Raw genomic sequence first — 20,310 nt, 5'->3', positions numbered from 1 at the left:
TTTTTCAGTTAGGTTCTCTAAAACACTCATAATACCACTATACAAATACACGTATTCTTAGTTTCGCTCTATTATAGAGGCTTTTTTATCCTGTGGAGCTTCTCAGCACTTACAAGACTCTGCATGTAACTGTTGTGAAACTCCTGAATAGTAGTGCTGCCGTTCTTTGTCTCAACTGAAAAAACATGGTCTAGTTGTGCAGACAGCCAGTAGCCCAATGAATACATGAGAATGTTTCAATAAAAACACTCGAACAATACTCGTAGCAGTTAAAGGCTTTATTTAACACAACAGCTATTAACAGGAAACTTCCTGTCAACGCCCTACAGGTTAATGAAACGGATACACAAGGGATCTGTGTGGCCCCGTGTGAAGCTTGCCTTCTAAAAAAGCCAAAGCAGATGTTTAGAGGCTTTGTGCTGCTCCCCATTATAAACCTATAAATGCAAAGGGGGAGAAAAACGCAGTGGGCCAAACGCAGTTAGCGAGCATCCGTACTGTTAAAGTTTCACTGTTGCCCAGGGAGCTGCTTTGAACTTGGAGGAACAATTAACTATCGGTGACTTTTCGATGGTAGAGCTCAAGTGGTGGGAGTGTGATCCTTCGTCAAAGAGGGTAAAATGAGGATAAATGTAATTTCAACCGAGGAAACAATGCTACGAGGTCAGTGTGCTCTGATGTACTGTACATACTGTACAAGAGTTGTTGGGTAATGCGTCCAGGAAAAGGCCGATTAACATGAGGCATCATTGCCACGGAAGGGAAAGTGGGGGTAACAGTAGCAGCCATGGAGCATGACCCCAGCCAAGCAAGTTGAGAGCCATAAAACATATAATGCTCTTCATTCATTTCTAACCCCCACCCCCACCCCTTGTTTCTTTTTCCCAAAGGGGAGCCAATTACTCAATGGGTCCCCCCCCTCCCCGATTCCCCCCATTATCTCAACCACGACCCTCCTCTCCAACCTATAAATGGAGAACATTTCGGTAAAGAGAGAGGAGACACCATTATAGCTCGGCCAACCCGGAGGAATTCCTTCCTGCGCAATCACCCCCGCAAAATGCTGACTCATTCCCGGCAGAGGTTGGCGGTTTGAATCGGTGGGAGAAAAATGACAAATAAAATTGCTGCTCTTTAAACTCACTGCAGCTGACGGAGCTGAGCGCTGTCGTTATTATGTTCTAAGTTATGTTTTACATGCAAGGTGTTGATTGAGTGTGCATGGACGGCGTTTGGTCAAAGAATCAAAAACGCCTGGAATGATGTAATGAAATAAATTAGAAACGACCGGCTGCCTTTTGTTTTTAGGTGTCTGAGGAATCGGCAAAGCCAGCAGCTGAAGCCAGTGGGTTCATTCTGGACAGACATGAATGAAAAAATTGCTGCTGTCAATCTCTTCAAAGTCTGCGTGCGCTCTCCTAAACCCCTCAAATCTGTCTTCTAAGGTCGTCTCCACTGCATCTAAACGTCCCAGGATAGATCTCTTGACTAACTTCTCATCCACTCATCCATTGACCATATGCATGCAGTGCTTACATGTTTTGCCGTTCTCCGACATGCGTTTCCCCTCGCCAGCGGGGTAGACAGGAACCACAGTGACAGTGTAGACAGTATCGGACTGCAGGTTCTTCAGCACATTGCTGTAAGTGCTGCCTGATACCTGCACCTGGATAGAGTAACAACAAGGAGAGCATCAGTTTGTGTTTGAGAAGAGGGGACGCTCTATGCCTGGTGTAAAGCTCCTCTCCGGCTCACCATCTCCTCCTCTCCCCCAGCTGCAGGAACATAGAAGATCCGGTACTGACGAACGTTGCCCTCAGCAGCCTCCCACTTGACATTCAATGTGCTGGTGGTGGGGTCAGTGACCTGCAGGTTCCGAACGCCACCCAGAGGTTCTGAGGTAAGATAAAGGTATGATACACTTAACATTGGGGACATAAGATACCAAAGCTTTTATGACTTGATGATCTTTGGTGAAAGAGAACTTACTGGTCTTTCCGACACCATTGAGCCCTTCGCTGACTCCTCCGGCGTAGACAGCCACCACAGTGATGTCGTATTCGGTGTCAGGGGTCAGCTTGGGAAGCAGGAGAGTGGTCTTCTTTCCTCCAACCTGGGTCTAGTTAGTGAAGAGAGGACAAGTTAGCCTCACTGGCTGCATAACTCTATTATTACCTATGCCAAGGAAGTTGTGTTTTCATTGCTGTTTGTTTGTTTATTTGACTTTTACCTGGATAAAGGCAAAAAAATATTGAACCAATTTTTCACAAAGCTTTATGGAAAGGTCGGGTACCAGCCAAGGAAGAAGTAATTACATTTTGGATTGGATCTGGACAAAGGAGCAGATCCAGGAAGGTTTGATCACTTTCCTCAACTCAATCTTTTTTTTTTTTTTTTACATTTTCATTGAAATCCCCCAGAGTAATATATGGATCTAAATGGTCTGAGAAATGATCAGACATGTTTAGGGAACTGATATTTATTAATGTGTGTAGGATCCAAATATAAATCTGGATCTATAGGGAATTTAAATGTGGTTTCCTAAGGGGACTGTTGAGTTATGTTGAGGTAATGTTAACGATGCTGTAAAGTGTATGTTTACACTTGGTGATAATTTGGATACATAATGGATTTAGATACTTAAACAATAGTTGACTAGTTTAGTTAGTCAGTTAATTTTTCTTTCTCAAGCTTTTTTACATTTCCATCATCGACTGTACAATACCTCCATCATCAAACCATCTGCAGCTATCAAGGAAAAGATATTTGATTTGTTTTGACTGGGATAAAAAGTTAAACCACTCTCCATGTGTTCCTTGAATTGATGACACTAACTTGATGGAAAGAATTCTACCGGAGAGCTACCGGACTGTCAACATATCAGAGGAGGAATGCTTTGACTGTTTTTGGACAGGGTGAGTCGCCAGCACACTGGCCAAGGTAAATGTGTACGCTGATAGCTAAAACAGCAGGATGTCTTGTCATTAGGAGCCATGACTGGTGATGAATTTACAATATTGCTTTTGGCTTGAGCCATAAGGACTGCAGATAGAATTAAAAAAGAGATTTGGGAGTGCGTTTGCATGAGTCAGTTCTCTTAAGCTTTCTCAATCAACTGATTGATTATTTTTATCGACAATGAAATTAAAAAAAAACCCAAAGACAGACGTTTGATCCTTTGGCCCGATAGTCTTCTTGTTCAAAACATGTGCAACATGTGCGTCAGAAATTCCCCAAAACAGACAAAGTAATGCAAAACAGCCTGGGCTAGCTGCCCTTGTTGGAATCCTGACAGTAAAGCAAAAAGATCTGGCTAGTATTAGCTGGCTATCCTCCAGTTTTCCATCAACCTTTCACTCTGATATCAGCCTTACAATCAACACATTTACATGTCATCAAGAGCTGAAGTGGAAAAAATTCCATCTTGTGGTAAAAGAGAAACTAATGGCCAACAAATGAGCCGCGTAACACCAGCTGAACTAAAGCTGAATATTGCACAAAACGACTGAGTGAATAAGTACATCAAATTAGCTCCAAGGGCCAGTGTGTACGACTTTCTGGCATGAATCAAACCAACTGAGTAGCCCTCCCCTAACCTATGGTGGCCATCTGGTAATGGCCCTTGCTGGAGCCACTGTTTGGTTTGTCTGTTCTCAATCTCTGAGCCCATCGACTTACGTCTGAGGACAAATTAGCCTCTGGGGGCAACAGACGATATTTTGGGGCTTCCTGTGTAGATTGTGGATATCTGGGCGAAGACAGCTTCCTCCCTTTGCCATACCCAGTCCGACTAGCTTCTTTATCACAGGAGTCAAAGGTTTCGCCACACAAAATACAAGCAGTGATGCTTTTTGTTGTTGTTTTAGGTCCAGACAACAGTTTGGCTAATCTCTATTACCAGCTATCTGCATATGAATGGAGAGCAGATACACTTCGCACAATGTGTATCACCTCTTTTTCTCTCTACCTGCAAGGTTGGTGATTCATTAGTCAATCTAGAATCCATGAATGTTGTTGGTTACTACATGGCTCTGTTCTTTTTTAATAGATCCCTAAGTATCCTACTGTGCTATAAATTGTACCTGCCTTCTCCACTATTACATATGTTACCTGCCATCTGGGCTTTATTAAAAAATAAGCATTGAAGAAAGAGGTTTGTGAGCACAGTGGCTTTGTGCAGCACTCTAAACACAATCCTCATTAAAATACACTGACCTGACTTGGCACACGCATTCCATGTCACAGCTTTCCACAGCTGATCAAATAGCACACGCTGCATGTGGACCATTACAGCCCAGTGCAGAGAAAGGTTTGATCTCATAAGTATCTGTTCACAGTCTCCCAACTAAGCTGTCAAATTATCAGACGCTAACATTTTATCTCATCTCCTCACATTGAGGGTGAAATATAGCCGCTAAAGTTGGATGGAACATTCAACATTGATTTAAGGGGTCAGTGTGACTATCAGGCCGCAACCTTGTTTAAGAGCTTGTGCAAAAATGCCTTCCAGCACTCTCTAGAGTCCAGCTTTTAAGTCTTGCGCGTGGAAGCGATCAGAAATGTCTGACAGCAAATTGAAACCAAACATTCAGCTGTCTTTTCCAAAAAAGACTTTTGTATGACCAGCCAAAAATGTATGACCAGCAGGAGACTTTCTGCAGCGTCGGGAAATACTGAGAAAAAACTAGGAAGGGGTTTTGTCCACATTAATGCCCCTATTTCCAAACAACAGATTAAGAGATTTGACTTAGAATAAACTAAAATAATGCAATACCAGTAGCAGATGTTTAGCTAAGTGTATATTTCTCTGAGGCAAAGCTGCTCTGGAGGAAAGAACAAATCCACTGACTGAGTTAGCATCGTTTGTTTGGCCAAGTAATGCGAGAGTGAAGTCCAGGTAAGAGGACAAGGAGTAAGACACAGGAGTAAGTAGCCTTAAAGCTTACTGGCGTTGCTAATGAAGGAAATATTTAATCGAGATGTGCAAATGTTTCAGCATTTACCCGATCAGATTTACTGACCTTTTGAATTAAAGTAGGTTTACAATACCATACTTTGACATTTATTGACATTAATCCTCTTCCTTCAGCTGGTATTCTGTATTTCCAACCAACTGGAGTTCTCTTGATAGATAATACAATTGAGATTTTGTTGCTAGTGCTTTCAAGATCCCCACTTGAAAAGTAACACAAGGTGGCTAATTTGCACTCTTTACTGAAAAACAGTCAGATTATATCAACGGCATGAAAAGTCATGTGGAGTTTGCATGCTCTCCAGGTGGTACTCTGGCTTCCTCCCACAGTCCAATGACATGCATACGCGGGAACGATATTTATTCAAAATTCTACACAAAGCAGTACCAATGTGCTGTGTACTGGTGTCTCTCTGTTGGTCTGTTGTGAGACTTACTGTCTGGGTCCTGCCTCCAGCTGTGGGGACATACGTGATCTTGTAGTTCTGGACGCGACCTGGAACTGGACTCCACCTGGCGTTCATACTGGTGGTGGTTTCGTTGAACACAACAAGGTCGGTGGGAGGTGCATTGGGGGCTGGAAAATGCACGCACACACACACATATCGCAATTACAACCATGTTAATCTGTCATAAGCGCACTCACTCCATGGATTTCCATAAAAAATTCTCTTAAAGACGCTGTCCTTGATATTTTGGTCAGTCTGTGTTCAGCTGTGTATTCTTAGTCTTGAATGATTCACTTCATTGAAATATAACTTCATTTACTTCTCATCCTATAACACAGCAGGTCTGTCTCATTTGTATCAAGGACTGTTGCTTTAAGAGAAGAAAAGACAATCCACCTCTGGGGTTTTGTCTTTTCTGAAGGGATGAATTCTGTTGAACAGCCATGGATTGATGGATGGATGAATGGACTGATTAATGCATGAATGAAGGCAATGAATGGATTGATGGATGGATGGTGGAACAGATGATGGATGATGGAATGGGCTGCAAGAACAGGGATTCAAATCTCTGTTTTGCAAGGCATGCACAATTGAAATCCAGTGTTCTGAGTAAGAACACAGTAATGAACAGCCGTGGGTTGAACATTGGGACAAACGGATGAGGACAGACAAACACACGATGAAACAGATGTATCAGCTGTAAAACCATTGGAGCAGTGGATGGGTTGATGATGAAATGATGCTTGTCCAATGAACAGCATAGCTTATGACCACATGGATGATACATAACACGATTAAACATGCTTTCTTTGCTTGAAAGGAAAAGCATCTTCTTGCTTTACCACAAACATACTTACTTGGGGGACCAACTCGTCTGCGCACTAAAGAGGCAGAAATAGAAAGGCATAATGGTCGTACCCTTCACTAAACATGTCACTCAGCATTTTTACAGAAGGTAAAATCAAAAGTTAAATCATGTTATTGCCTTGGGTCAGGAGTCAACACTGATTCTGTCAAAGAGCTGACAAAAACAGGATAAGAGTCGTCACAGAGCTGCTAGATCTTACATGTTCTCTCAGTGCCCATCAGATCCTCGCTCTCTGATTCGTCTGGGTAGATGGCGGTGACCGTCACATCATAGGGCGTGTCTGGCTCCAGGTTCTCCAGGACGTGGGTCGTCTCGTCGTTGTTGAGAATGGACTGATGAAGAAAACATAGACAGAGTACGTGGGAAGGTGCTTGGCTACAACTTTATCCAAAGCAAACAAAACATAATTCGATTGGTGCAGCAGTCTGGGTTTTTTCTGTGGGACTCATCATAAAACTCTTTGTTATTGTAATTATTGTTATTATATGTTAGATTTATTGCAAATGTAAACATCTGGGGCACAGCTGCTTTTCTCTTACATATTGGAAGTTGGGGTCTCCCTTCTTGGTCCAGCCGATGCGATACAGAGCGACATCGGGGGCTCCATGGTCCCAGGTGGCCCTGAAGCTTGTCATGGTAACCTCTGACAATCGTAGATTCTTCGGGGCAGGAACCACATCTGCAGAGAAGGAGGGGGAGAGAGTTAGTTATGATCACTGCGATTCCACATCCACTTTGCCATCGTAGTATAACACTAAAAATCTTTGTCTGTCTGTCTGTATGTGGCTAACATATCTAGAGAACTGCAACTAGCATTAACACAGCCTAAGCAAACAGCCCATTCCAAACAGGCAGGTTCAGAACGGACACTGCCCTAGTTATAATAGTTTTCGCTCTTACCTGTGACTGCGTCTCCCAGCATTGGCTGTCCAGCGCCCTCGTCATAGATCGGAGTAACAGTCAAACCATACTCGGTCTGTGACATCAGGTTGTCCAGTTGTCTGGTGGTCACATCTCCTCCGACTTCCAGCTGTGAGCAATTCAACACGTTTTTTTATATACATTTTTTATCAAATCAATATAAAAATACACAGAGTTCTTTATGCTATTTAAAAGTAGAAAAGACTCCATATGTTTTCCTCCTCAGACCGATGTTTGCCAGGTCTTGTGAAACTCTAATTCCGTTCTCAGTGTGCGTTTCCAGGAGCTTTGGCGACGGCGATAATATTCACCAAATAAGACTTGGTTGGAAACTTGACCAGAAGGTATTAAATGTGCTTGATCCAGAGGAAATTGGGAAACAAATAAAATACTCAACAAACAATAACAAGCTGCAGAACTTGACTGAATACCAGGAAATACCACACTGCTTTTACTGCTCTAGATTCCATTAGGTTTTATTAGCTGATCCTCGAGAAATAAAACTTGAGGGAATCTTTTTCAATACCAATACCACCTGCTGTATGCCTGTGTGATTGTTTGCACTCTTATTTTCATTATAAACAGACCCTTAATTTGTCTCTCAGAACCATAAAAGCATGCATAGGGCTTCAGCCTGTGCTTTGGGGGGTAATACTGTCAGTTATTGGGCTCTATCACTTAATATAAAGGTCAGACGTGATGTTCTACAACTATGGGCAACTTCTGACAATCACATCCTCAGCACATGAGTCACTTTCACATGTGTGTTTCCACCAAAATAATTTTGAGGATCGCCTCAATCTGATTTATGGCTAAGGAAATGGCAAACGACAGATGTTAAGAGTTTGCTGCCGTAGCCCAATCCTCAATCTCTACAACCACCAAAACCGCTCTTTAATCCCTCACCATGAGGGACCAAGTTCTGATAGTTTCATGATCTATTCTGGACTCGAGAATATTCCCTGATGCCCCCGCCCCCCCCTGACAGCTGCAGTCTGCATTATGTGGTCCAGGCCAAAACTTTGAAGGAATAATCAAAAGAATATCTATAGAAGTTCATTGCTATCAAACCAAATGGCTCAAACACACATTAGAACAGTCTCATTGTCGTAATTATGTAGGAAATGGATTGGTAAAACATTGGCTGCTAACAGCCTGTTACATATGTTTTAATGGGTTTAGGGACGTGAGGAATGGAAAGCAACAATAGTGGAACTGAACTAACCTCTTTAGGATCTCCGTCCTCAGCCTTGTACGTAATGATGTACTTGCGAACAAGACCAGGAGCAGCATCCCAGAAAAGCCACAAGGTGCTGTGGGTGACATCACGAACCCTGAGTTCGCCTGCAGGTGGTAGGGGCACTGAAGGAGGAGCAGAAGGTCAGTGTTAGTCTCTGGACAGGTTGATATTTATATCAACGAATGAATGAATGAAGACAGTCCTGAGGTCAGAGTGGCCCCGACACATCAGGCATCACCGATAAACATATAAGCTGCTTTCAGACACATTTTCCGAAAAGTTTGCTTTTCACATATTGCCACTTCAGGCAAGGGGGGGTGCCCGGGTGGACCATACAGAACATGATGTATAAGTTCTGTCGTGGAAATCACATGTTTTTGTCTAAAGCATATGAACACAGGCATCAAACGTTCTAGCTGTATAGCTCCTCTTTTTCATCATCATTTTCCTCCTGCACCCTCACATGGCCTGATCTGGACATTTTCTGTACATCTTACCAGACTCACTGGCAGGAGTCAGTAAAAAAGACATTCCTATTCTCACGTAAAGCCCCTCTGAAAACTTGTATTCAATGAAATCAACTTGTGATTGAGTGAGCACATACGCGTGACTCCCTGCTTGGTCAGTGGTTCGCTGGCTGATTCTCCGTGCATGGCGAAGAGGGACAGCGTGTAGGCCGTGTTGGGGAGCAACTTCACCAGCTGGACATCAGTCGTATCTCCTCCCACTCGGATCTGCAAGGGGAAAGCAGACCAAACAGACAACATGAGGTCAGAGGGGAGGCGGACAACAGGGACCGCTCACTGTCATGGAGAGAAACATTTGGACAAGAAAATTGAGACAAACGATCTGTTGCTGAATCCGGTCGGGACCCACTGGGTTTGACACCTCATGAACAAATGATGATGTTCCCTTTGCAGAGTGAGCTCATGGCTCGCCTACAACTTTGTGACTAACAGTGTTCCTCTGTGTTGTCCCTCCTGCCTTGTCTGCTGAATGGTGAGGCATACACTGGCCGCTTTGTAATGTGGTATTTCAGTGTGTGACATCTGCGTTTTGTCCAAAAAACGCTGACAGCAAGTTGCGTTTGGTCCCATGTAGCAGCGTGTTTACGAATGCGTGTGCTTTTTCCTCCACGTGTAAACACATCATATTCACAGGTGATTGGCTGCATGCCTCTCTCTTACCTCCTGCTCGAGGGTGGGCTCTGTGGCGTTGATGGCGCTGTAGAGCAGCATGTAGCCCGTGGCGCCGGCTGCCCGCTCCCACCTCACCTGCATGGTGGTGACCTGTTCATTGTAAATGTCCATCCTCCTCACGGCACTCAGGGGCACTGAAAAAACCAGGCAATTATGTTAAACACACACATATGTGCTCACAGGAATACAAACTGTAGATGTTCAGATTTCTTTTTCCTTGTTTTCTTGTACTTCAGACAGTTTCTCAGGCTTATTTTTGTCAATCACACTCTAAAATCAATGCTGTTTTATTGGTGATTTTATAGCTGTTATGTAACACTATTATGTATCTGTTATTTGAGAGAGCAAAGGTGAAACAGCTCTTGTTTTTTGGTGGGTTGGTTTGTTAGCTTGTTTACTTCAGCAGCATTACGCAAAACCATGGAACACATTCCACGAAACTTGATGTATGGAGGGGACATGGGCCCAGAAAGAACCCATGATATTTCGGTACAGATTGGTATAGATGGGCGCATCCGTGAATTTTAACTACTTTTTTTCTTAACATTGTGTGAATAGGGCGTGTTTTTTTTTTTTTTTTTTTTTTTTATTATCTTTTGATTTTCACGAAATTCCCTGGTAAAAATCAGGGATGTTGAAAAAAATCTTGTTTGATTGAATTCAAGGGGACAGTTTGGCATTGGCGGATGTGATATTGTAATTTTTAAAGACATTATTTTAGGCGGTTTATATTCCATTAACGATGGCTGAGAAGTAAGTCAAAAAGAGAAGACTTACATGTGGTCTCAGTTCCTTTAAGAGGCTCGCTGCTATACTCTCCGAAGACGGCGTAGACATTGACCAGGTACTGGGTCAGAGGGTTGAGTTGGCGGAGGACCACCGTGGTCTCAGTGCCGTCCACGACCACCTATTGACAAAAGGAGGAGTTAGATGAATGTAGCTGCAGTAGCGAGCTGTAGTTTTCCTCTGCGATGTGTTTCTGCACAGAACTATCAAGAGTCTAAACCTTTTTGATGAAGTTAACATGTCTGCAGATACTGTCTCAAAATAAAAGCCAATGTTTTTGTTGGAGGAGCGATAATTCATTTAGTAGCAAAATAATCAAAAGCTCTATCTGATTACCGGATTCACTACGAGCGTTCCGATTAAAACCAGAAAGCCCTTTGACCAATTTCTACTGAGCTAAATCTCAACATGTGCTTCAATCCCAGATGCATAAACAATAATAAAACTTCATCAACTGTGTTCACTTTTAAAACCCTGGGAGCTGGACAAAAACAAACAACTGTAATGAAATTAAGACACCAAAAACGTATCTCGCCACACATTGTGGAGCCAAGACCCTGCTGGCCAACAACGCTATCACTCATGATGTCATTATTTGCTTTCTAATCTTCTCAACTGAGAGCTGTGTGTTTTTGTTTCCTTGGCCCAAGTCAGATCGTAATGTAATTAGACACCAACGCAGCAAGACGCCAACACAAACAGGAGGCTGGATAGACGTCCCAATGGAGATTCCCATAAATACCCACACAGGAAGATGAGCTACGCATACTGCTCATCTTTCTGTAAATGGAATGGAAGACGTTGTTTGGGAGTTGTAGCACGTTATGGAATAAGATTTACCTGCAGTGGCTGTCCTGACACAGTCATGTACTCCACTCGGTAACTCTCCACTGGGCCATCAGGAGCGGTCCAGGAGGCTCTGAAGGACTGGTGTGTCACCTCGGACGTCACAAGATCAGTAGGAGAAGCCGGTGCTCCTCCTATTCAGGTGTTGGTACAGAAAGAGAGAAATTGAAGTATGGGCCATCAGAGTGATCATTATACATTTGTTATATTGGATCTTTCTTCCTTTTAATGCAAAAGTCATCTTTATACCCATAAACTACAGTTTCCTTTCTTTTATACAAATGTTAAAGGAAAGGATCTCTTCTCCCCCAGAGAAAACACTGTCCCTGAAGCATCAGAAACACCTCTTCAATAGTCCAGCCAATAGTTACACATCATTGTGATATCATGTGACATCACAGAGGCTGAGGGGATGAACTGCAGCAATGGACAGACCGAGGAAAGTGACATTATGGAATGAGACTAAAGTCGCATCCTCCAAGAGGTTCCCCAGTACTAATCATTTGATTTGATTAAGGAGCAGACAAATTCCTATTCCACAGAGGCAGGAATATCAGTGGAAGAAGAAAATAACAGATCTGCAATAATTTTTAAGAGCTCAGCTGCTTTTTAGCTTTTAGAGTTGCCTACCATGGTGGGCCAGACATTAAACTGTCTGTGCGTTTGGGATGATATACGTTTACACCGCATACCAAACTGTCTGGGATCAGAGCAGTTGGCGTTGACGATTCCAGTGTGAAATTATTGATATTATTCACTATTTAATCCCATCCATACCTGGTCCCTTGACACTGTTACAGAGGTTGTCTGTAAGATTGTCCACGATGTCCAACAGGAAGGAGAAGTCAGCCACGTTGTACATGTGAATTTCATCCGGATCAGTGGCAATGGACCTCAACTCGTTCTCGTCAGCATTCTTCACACCTAGTCCGCAGTGATTAAGTCGATAGCGATTAGTAGCTTGACACACATGGAAATCTTAGGTCATTTAATGAATATGCGAAAAAAAGGGGTGTGAATTTTCATTACCGACTGCATACAGCTCAATGTTGTCATCACGCAAGTTCTGAGAGTTGAGGATGACGTCGTCCTGGGATTTGCCATCAGTGATCAACACGCCGATCTTTCGAGCGTTGGGTCGCATCCCGACGTTCTCTTTGAAATTGTTCTGGAGGATGTAGTTCAAAGCCATACCTGCAATGGAGACAACATGCGCTCATCAGGCTGATTTCAAAGTGAGAGAGATAAGCTATGGTGCCGCCTCTTTTAGAACTTAATAGATTGAAGTACCAGTTAAGGTGTTTCCGCCTTTGTAGGGCAGGTTAGCCACAGCTTCCAGGAGGGAGTCCCGAGTTCTGTGAGCATCCAAGTGCCATTCAGTCTTGGGGTCTCCACTGTACTGAGCGAGACCTGAAGACACAACGCCTGTTAGACCAACTCAAAAAGACCATTTCATATTATTGGTGGTAAGCGGTTGACCGATACACCCACCAATTTGGACCCTATCGGGGCTGATGTCAAAGACTCCCACCATACGGGCGATGAAGGCACGAATGGTCTTGAAGTTGAGACGTCCAATACTCCATGAACCATCCACCAGAAGCACAATGTCGGCCTGTGCATTGGTCTTACACCTCACATCTGAGCGGGCAGAAGGGAATGTGTCATCATGTGACGGACGGGAAAGATGTACGGCAGTTCAACTATCATTAGTGTTCTGCATTACAGTGGTGTGGAAGGTGTTCAAAGAAATGTGAGAGTATAAGAGCAGAGTGAAAGAAAAGTTCATTACATCAAAAAGGTCAAGAACATCAGAAAAATGTCTACAATCCTAAACACACATCTCCAGGTATAAGCAGTAAATCATTAGAAACTAATATTCTCCTTCACAGAGGAATTCATATCAGATAACTTTTCTCCAGGTGTCTTGATTATTATCTTCTTGTCTTGTGGCATGTGGAGAAGGTATTTCTTTATCTTGGATCCATTAGTTCATCCCTTAGGGCAGATTTAGGAATAATACGCCCATGACATATCAAAGGGGCCTCCACTGGAGAGTGGATGAGTGTGTTCTCCAGAGCTGCAGGGTAATATTCCAACGCACAGCTGGGTGGCGACATGGAAGTCATCTGATCCTCGGCACCTAAAAGACAGCTGCAGATGTGCAACATGGATAGGCAGATGTTGCACTAACTGCCACTGTCTGCAACTGAAAACAGGTTATTTATATGATTTACACATTGGTTTGCTCACACAGAAAATCCAAGGACAATTCTCTGTGTAAGAGCTGTCAAGCGTACAGAGACAGAGAGAGCATGCACAGATACATTGGATTGGATTAAAATGATAAAAAAAGGGACAAATTACACAAAGTTGCAATGTCGTAAAAAGAGGGTTTTCTTATCAATCTATTAATTCCAGATATCTCTCTGTCTGAATGTTCCTCTCATATCCCTAGAAGTTTTTCATCTTATCAGCTTCACACTTTGTACGTGTGGTGTTAAGGACCCAAGGAAGAGCAGTGTCAAATATTGTGCGATCTGGACACGTGACATGTTCAATATTAATTTACTTTGAATAAACACGCCACCAGCGCTCTGTAGCAACGTTAGAGACTTTGTCGATCATGACAACAGCTTGAACAAAGAGGTGAACAGCTATTTGTCCAGCTGCAGTGACGTAGCTTCGGGGTCAGAAGACTGAGTCTTTACTTGCTCAGATGGTTTGGAACGGAAACTTGATTAGTGAAATTTAGAATCTATAAATTAGAACAAAGAACTAAACGTTACTTAACTGTCTGAGAAAAGACCTGTAGCCAATAGACAGAACAGGAAGAAGACTGGGATTTTCTCACCCTTTAAATTGTTTGCACGTTACTGAATATGCATCTGCCTCCCTATAAAGACTAGGCCTGCAGCTGCAGTGGTCGAGCTGACCTTTTCCAGTTCCTCCCATGCAATCACAACCAAATTTCCTCCTCTTGCACTGACTCCACCGACTCACTAGGTAGTAAAACCTTTTATTACTGCAAACAGATTATACGCGTATGGCTCGATTCTACACTGGCTGCTCTCGGACTGGAAATAAAAAGCGGAAGCCCAAAGTGACACAGCGCGGACGGGCCAGAGGGGCAGACAGATGGAATTGCCATTACATCTGTTTTTTCGTGAGACAAAAAGCTTGGAGGAAAGGCATTCAGGGAAACTCCTCAGCTTTTATGGGGCATGTCTATAGAGAGCAAGGTTTTCCAAAGCAATATTTTACAACGTGATTCAGACGGAAGACACTACCTTAATGGTAACGACAGGCATGGCAGTTGAATAACTAACAGCAGAACAAGGACTGGAGAAATTACACTTGTTCATGTTTGAGGATAAAACATTGTTTTCTGTTTATCATAGGAATGTAGGTTTTGATGAACAATGGATAACTTCACCTGTTGCCACATAAGGTGGAGGGTCGGGTGCGTCACTGAGAGTGGTTTTCTCCTCTCCAGCCAACGGCATGCTCTCTCCTCCATCAAACATACCAAACACATTCACTGTGTATTTGGTACCAGCTCTGCAGACCAAACAAACCAAATAAGTTTTACTTGATATACCAGAAAACATTCTTTGAAGCTTATAATACGAAGAGAATGGAAATGAGTACGCACCTGAGCTCTTCCAGCACCACGGTATTGTCGTAGGGGCCGACCTGGAGTTCTCCCAGGTCGATGTTCTCCCCTGAAGGGTGGAAAATGACCTTGTAGCCCTTAACGTCTCCTGGAGCGTGATCCCAGGTGACACGGAAGCTGGTCTTGGCAGGCTCAGACGTTTGGAGGTTTCTAGGACCTTTGTATGGTGACACTAGAGAGAAGAGGATAGCTTAGTTGAATGACTACATGAGCAGCAACGGATATTCAAAAATAAACTAAATACTAATATGCACTTTAATATTGTCTTTTAGTGTGAGATGGTTATAATTGGGTTAAGAACAGGATTGAGGCAATAGACAGAGCAACATTGTGTTGATGATTGATAGACGTACGTGTTGTTCCCTCTCCTTGCCTCGCTCGGCCCTCTCCGAATCGGTAGACGGGCAGAACAGTGATGTCGTATGTGGTGAGGGCAGTAAGGCGTCGCAGCACGGTGGTGGTAGTGCCACCTTGCACCTTAGCTGCAAGCTGGCGCCCTCCGACCAGGGGTTTGTAGGTAACACGGTAGTTGAGCACATTTCCAGGTGCCGCCTGCCACGTCACCTTCATGCTCTTCTCCGTCTCCTCCGAGACTACAATCACTCTGCCGGCAGCGGATACTGCATAGAAGAGAGGAGGGGGGGAATGAAGGTTAAAGCGGAAAGGGAAAATGTGGACTTTGGGCCTCGTTCAAATGGGAATCTGTGCTGAATGTATTTCCAATATACCTTTGGAAATATAAGCAGCATGGCTTTCCTGCTGGTAAGTAAACTAAACAGTGACACGCTTGGCTACCTCGCAGTCTTTCATCTGGATATCTGCTCAGTTTCCACATGCGTGTGAACACAAATATTTCAGATTTTCAGAGGGATACATTAAACAGGCCCAAATTTACATGATTGATTGTGTTTAGTTGGTGGCTTTTGGGAGCCAGACGTAGATGCCCTGTGAATTTTAAGCAAACCCCATAGTTTTCCTTTTTTCCATTGTGTGTCTACAGTGTTTTTTCAATTTTATTTTTGGAGCAGGGAGGGCAAGTGTGTATCGTCAAAGGATTCAAAACGAGCAAAGGAAAATATTCTGAGCGCTCATTTTTATTAACGGAAAAAAGCAGCGCATCCAAGTTTGCCGTGTGTGGCTGGGTCCCCAGAGACCTGTGATCTGTGAAGAGCACATGAAAAGAGAGAGCAACAGATAGCGGGCGCAGAGTGACGGAAGGAATGAGCCGAGTGAACATTTAAGCCTACAAAGCCGCCTCGGGGTTGTGTGTGGTGTGTTTGCCACCTTTCTGGTTTGCCAGAGTCAATAAACACTAACGATGGTTGGAAATCATTTTTTTTCCCTTGACCACATTCCATCTCACTAAGTGGTGGACAATATCCCAAGCCAAATGTTGAGAGTTTCCGCTCAATGTGCTTTTCTCATCCAAGCACTAGTTCAGTCTAACAAGGGGGAGAGGCCGGGGTCTATCTGTCCTGAATATCCCAGGAAAACAGGGTGCAGGTGCGCTGGCCATTACATCACCTCTGTACATACACATGCACTGTTTTAAAGATGTGCACAAAAAGTCTTGATGACTCAGCCAAGGCGTTAACAGAATATGTGTCTCTGACGGATCTACATAAAAGCCAGAAAAGTCTCCTACAGCTAAATTGAATTTCATGAAGAGCTTTTTAATTTGCATCAGTCCCCCAGATTCCTCGGTGATGACCCTCTAAAGTCCATCTGTGACTGGAACGGACAAATAAAACTTTAAGGTACAAGACGTGTTAATGACAAGAAAGTCTAGACCTGGACTCTTGGCTTGTAAAACGATTACTGCGACAGTTACACATGAAAAACTGTTTAGCTGTCCCTTTGTGGTCATTGAGGTCTTTATTGGCACAGGGTCACAGAGTGAAATCGCATGAACCCAACTTCACAGTTTCATAATGAGACTTTGAGAAAGGTGAAACAAGGAAGGCGGCGCTTCAGGAAGAGACTGATAAAGAGACACGAGGCAGATGTAGGCAGTGGGAAAAGATGAAAATGGGACGATTAAGTGAAGGAGTCAGTTTGTGGTGCAGGAACTCCAGCAGCTTTAGTGACTTACCATCCGTGGTTTCTTCTCCGTCCAGGGGCTGGCCCTCTCCGTGGCCATAGCCAGCAAACACGGACACCTGATAGCGTGTCTCCGGGGTGAGGCCGTCCAGAACTGTGGCGGTGGTGTCCCCTGCTATTGTCTTCTCCCCGGCCTCCTCGCTGAACAGAGACTTCCACCTGATCCGGTAATGACGAACGTTGCCGGGAGCCGCCACCCAAGACGCGGCAAAACTGGTTTCTGTGACGTCTTTGGTCACCAAGTCTCTGGGTGAACCGAGCTCTGTGGATAAATGAAACGGAAAAACATTAGCAGAGGTACAGGTATTAAATACGCCTTTGCAAACTGGATACGGAAAGTTGGTAGTGTTGCAGGTTTTTATCTAGTTTCCCCAAACAAATTTCTCAGGATTTTCTTTGTTTTGATTTACTGCAATGAATAATAATTGAACTAAGATGGTGGTGTTAGTGCCGAACTACAAAAATACCCCAACCCTTCTCCAGCTCAGTTAGGGCTTTATCCAGGTGGTGGTGATTTATAATGCAGATATAGAAATATTGTAGGTTGGAGGAAGGGTGCGTGACATAAACGAGGGCAATGGAACGAACCCCAGCGATAAGCCACCAACAGCTACTCATCCGTAACCTCTCAGGATCTGTTTGAACAACCTGATTCTCTCCTCTCTTAATCAGAGACCGCTGGAAAAATATCTGCAAAACCAATCACAAATCCCATATCCACCCCAGCGCCTCTCCCAGTAGCACTTTATTTTTCCATCGAAACAGAGGAAACCAGAGCCACGGAAATAAAATGGGTTGCTAAAAAATGCAGATGGTGTGCTCCCTCTCTCCTTTCCCTCCTTCCCTCACTTTTCCTGAGAGATCGTCATGAAAGGAGACAGGCATAAAAATAGGGTGGAGGGGGGGTTTGCGGTGGTGTTTCGTATGGAGCAGCCAGCACATGCTTGGCTGAGAGGGATGCCCATGTTGAGATGGACTCACAACCGTCTGGCTTCCATATAGAGGACGGGCTGCGCCGCACGTGTCCTCCTACACAACCACTGAGATTGTGATCCTCGCTCAAGGCCCTCAGGCCCTACATGCCAGCACCTAATGATAAAATAATCACAGGCTGAGCGAAGCTGCGCCGCTGGGTGGTCTCTGTCAAGCCCCATTCATCAGACTGAGGTTTGACAGATATAAGGAAGAATTAATTTTTTTTTTGAAAGCCAAATGCAGAAAATGAGATGCATCACAAATCTTCCACAAGTCCCACAGATGGTCATTTGGAAAATTTAAGAGAGCTCTGAGCACAAAAGGCAGCCACTGTGTCCATCTGTCACCATGTGAGTCCGCATCAGCATCGGTCCAGCACAGAGGAACTGGAGACGGATCTGAACAGAAACCAGAGCAGCAGCCGGCCAAGCAGAGCATACTGATCCTTCAGAGCAAAGGCCAGATAGGAAGAGTGATGGCCACGAAATCAGACTGATGAAGAGTTCCAGATATTGGAGCACCATGAAAACAGTGAAGACCACTAATAAATACCCAGATCATTCTGTCTAAAAGGTTCTTGGCTCTCTTTTCATCGATACCTGCAGACAAACTCTTGCATGTAGTATACTTCTACCATTATCTAAGCCTCTTATCCTTTAAGGGTCGTGGAGGGAACTGGACCCAATCCTAGCAGACCTTGAAGTGGCGGTGTACACCCTGGACAGGCCGCCAGCGTATCACAGTGCAAACAACTTTCACACTCACATTCACACCCTCATTCAATATAGAGTCTAAAATTAACCTAACCCCCACAGCTGCATTGCTTTGGATTGTGGGAGGAAGCCGGAAACTCCACAGGGAGAACAAACAAAGTCCACACAGAGGGACCCCGGCTGCACCTGGAGCCTTCTTGCTTTGAGGCAACAGTGTTAACCACTTAACCACCGTGCTGCCCCCATGTAGTTGGTCCATATTGTAGTTACAAAAATAAAAATGCTGAATCTCCTTGTCTAAGTTTATTCCTCAAGGCCTTCCTAACTGCATCCCGCCCTTCAAGGAGAAGGCCACTCTCAAATTAAGACCTTGGACGAGGCCTCATCACAAATTCACACGAAAGCCTCGCCCATGTCTCTAGAAAACCACATATGACACGACTGAAAATCATCAAGGAGATTTAGTGCTGAGCATGTGCTGACATAACCTACGGATCTACAGCCGAAGACGCCTAAAGCTTCAAAGTAGAAATGACTGATCATGTTAAGTAACATCAGTGTGAGCAGACAGAAGAAACTGCACAGTTAAGGTAGCCTCTCAGCAATATCCACATTTTTTAAAAAAGACTCAGGAGTTATTTGGATCTCAGTATGAAAAAGCTGAATTTAAAAACTGAGGTTTACCCTGGCTTATTATTCAGGCTTTATTATGTAAACCCCCAAATCACTGCGGAAAATGCACTGTTCCCTAAAACTGCCATCTCAGCACTGGCATCCCACTTCAGTTTTCCCATACTGTATTGCTCTTGGTTCTAATACTGTACATCTGAGCCACAAACATGAAGCCTTCAGTGTCTCTGTGCCAAGGTTGCCCATCTCTGGCTTTTTACCTCAAAAGACCTTCAGAGCAAAGGAGAAAAAGGGAGTCGGCAGTAGTACTGAGGGAACCTGGCACAGCTTAAAAGTTTGCAAGGGCATCACTTTGAGAGGAAATCAAAGCAAGATGCTACATTTTCACCTGGTGTTGTGTCGTGCTGCTCAGCGAGTTATGATGTTATGCCATAGGCACATGGGAAAACATTTGCAGTGCAATTTAAGTAATTAGTTATTAGAGAGATGGGTACAATGACTCCTTCGGGGGTTTGAACATGTGACCTCTCGATTTATGGGCTGCGCTTCACTCGTGAAGCCCTGAGGCAACCTGGTTGACATTTCTAAAAAGCCTTTTTTTTCTATTCGTCCTCACCCTCTCTCTGCCTCTGCCTGTCCTCTGCCCCACCCTGGAGGAAGACAACCAGACGGCTCTCCCCCGAGACCAGACAGACAGCTCACACGTCTTTTCAAGGTCCTCGTAGGTAACATCTTCCACATGTCGGATAAAACGGCTTCTTCCTAAGTAAATAACTTTGGCCATGTTTGTGTATAATATTGGGACGTTCATCCAAGCATTCCCCAAAACACCTTCTCTGTCCTCCTCCTTTTGAGTCATTTCAGGATGTTTTAATTCTGTCCCACTCAGCGCTTCTGGACTGGCGACCATTCAGCGTCATAGCCACAACGAATGG

The 20,310-nt window shown here is 44.0% G+C and overlaps 1 protein-coding gene across 1 annotated transcript in view; it reads right to left on the bottom strand.

The window, feature by feature from the left end:
- col12a1a (collagen, type XII, alpha 1a) overlaps positions 1-20,310 on the bottom strand; it is a 52,582-nt gene that overhangs the window by 20,402 nt on the left and 11,870 nt on the right. Inside the window, exons 13-32 of the mRNA XM_061082550.1 lie at positions 17,050-17,319; positions 15,311-15,577; positions 14,937-15,129; positions 14,718-14,842; positions 12,773-12,922; positions 12,572-12,691; positions 12,311-12,475; positions 12,059-12,205; positions 11,276-11,412; positions 10,427-10,556; positions 9,638-9,783; positions 9,055-9,184; positions 8,436-8,572; positions 7,190-7,319; positions 6,829-6,968; positions 6,482-6,621; positions 5,410-5,569; positions 1,990-2,119; positions 1,756-1,895; positions 1,537-1,666 (exon numbers count right to left, since the gene is read on the bottom strand). Coding sequence (XP_060938533.1) covers positions 1,537-1,666; positions 1,756-1,895; positions 1,990-2,119; positions 5,410-5,569; positions 6,482-6,621; positions 6,829-6,968; positions 7,190-7,319; positions 8,436-8,572; positions 9,055-9,184; positions 9,638-9,783; positions 10,427-10,556; positions 11,276-11,412; positions 12,059-12,205; positions 12,311-12,475; positions 12,572-12,691; positions 12,773-12,922; positions 14,718-14,842; positions 14,937-15,129; positions 15,311-15,577; positions 17,050-17,319 — 3,087 coding nt within the window. The remainder of the gene's footprint in view (positions 1-1,536; positions 1,667-1,755; positions 1,896-1,989; positions 2,120-5,409; positions 5,570-6,481; positions 6,622-6,828; positions 6,969-7,189; positions 7,320-8,435; positions 8,573-9,054; positions 9,185-9,637; positions 9,784-10,426; positions 10,557-11,275; positions 11,413-12,058; positions 12,206-12,310; positions 12,476-12,571; positions 12,692-12,772; positions 12,923-14,717; positions 14,843-14,936; positions 15,130-15,310; positions 15,578-17,049; positions 17,320-20,310) is intronic.

The sequence above is a fragment of the Limanda limanda genome, chromosome 12, assembly GCF_963576545.1.
Source record: "Limanda limanda chromosome 12, fLimLim1.1, whole genome shotgun sequence".
In the NCBI taxonomy this organism is placed as follows: Eukaryota; Metazoa; Chordata; class Actinopteri; order Pleuronectiformes; family Pleuronectidae; genus Limanda; species Limanda limanda.
Note: the sequence above shows the minus strand (reverse complement) of the source record. Positions and strands in the feature narration are given on the sequence as shown.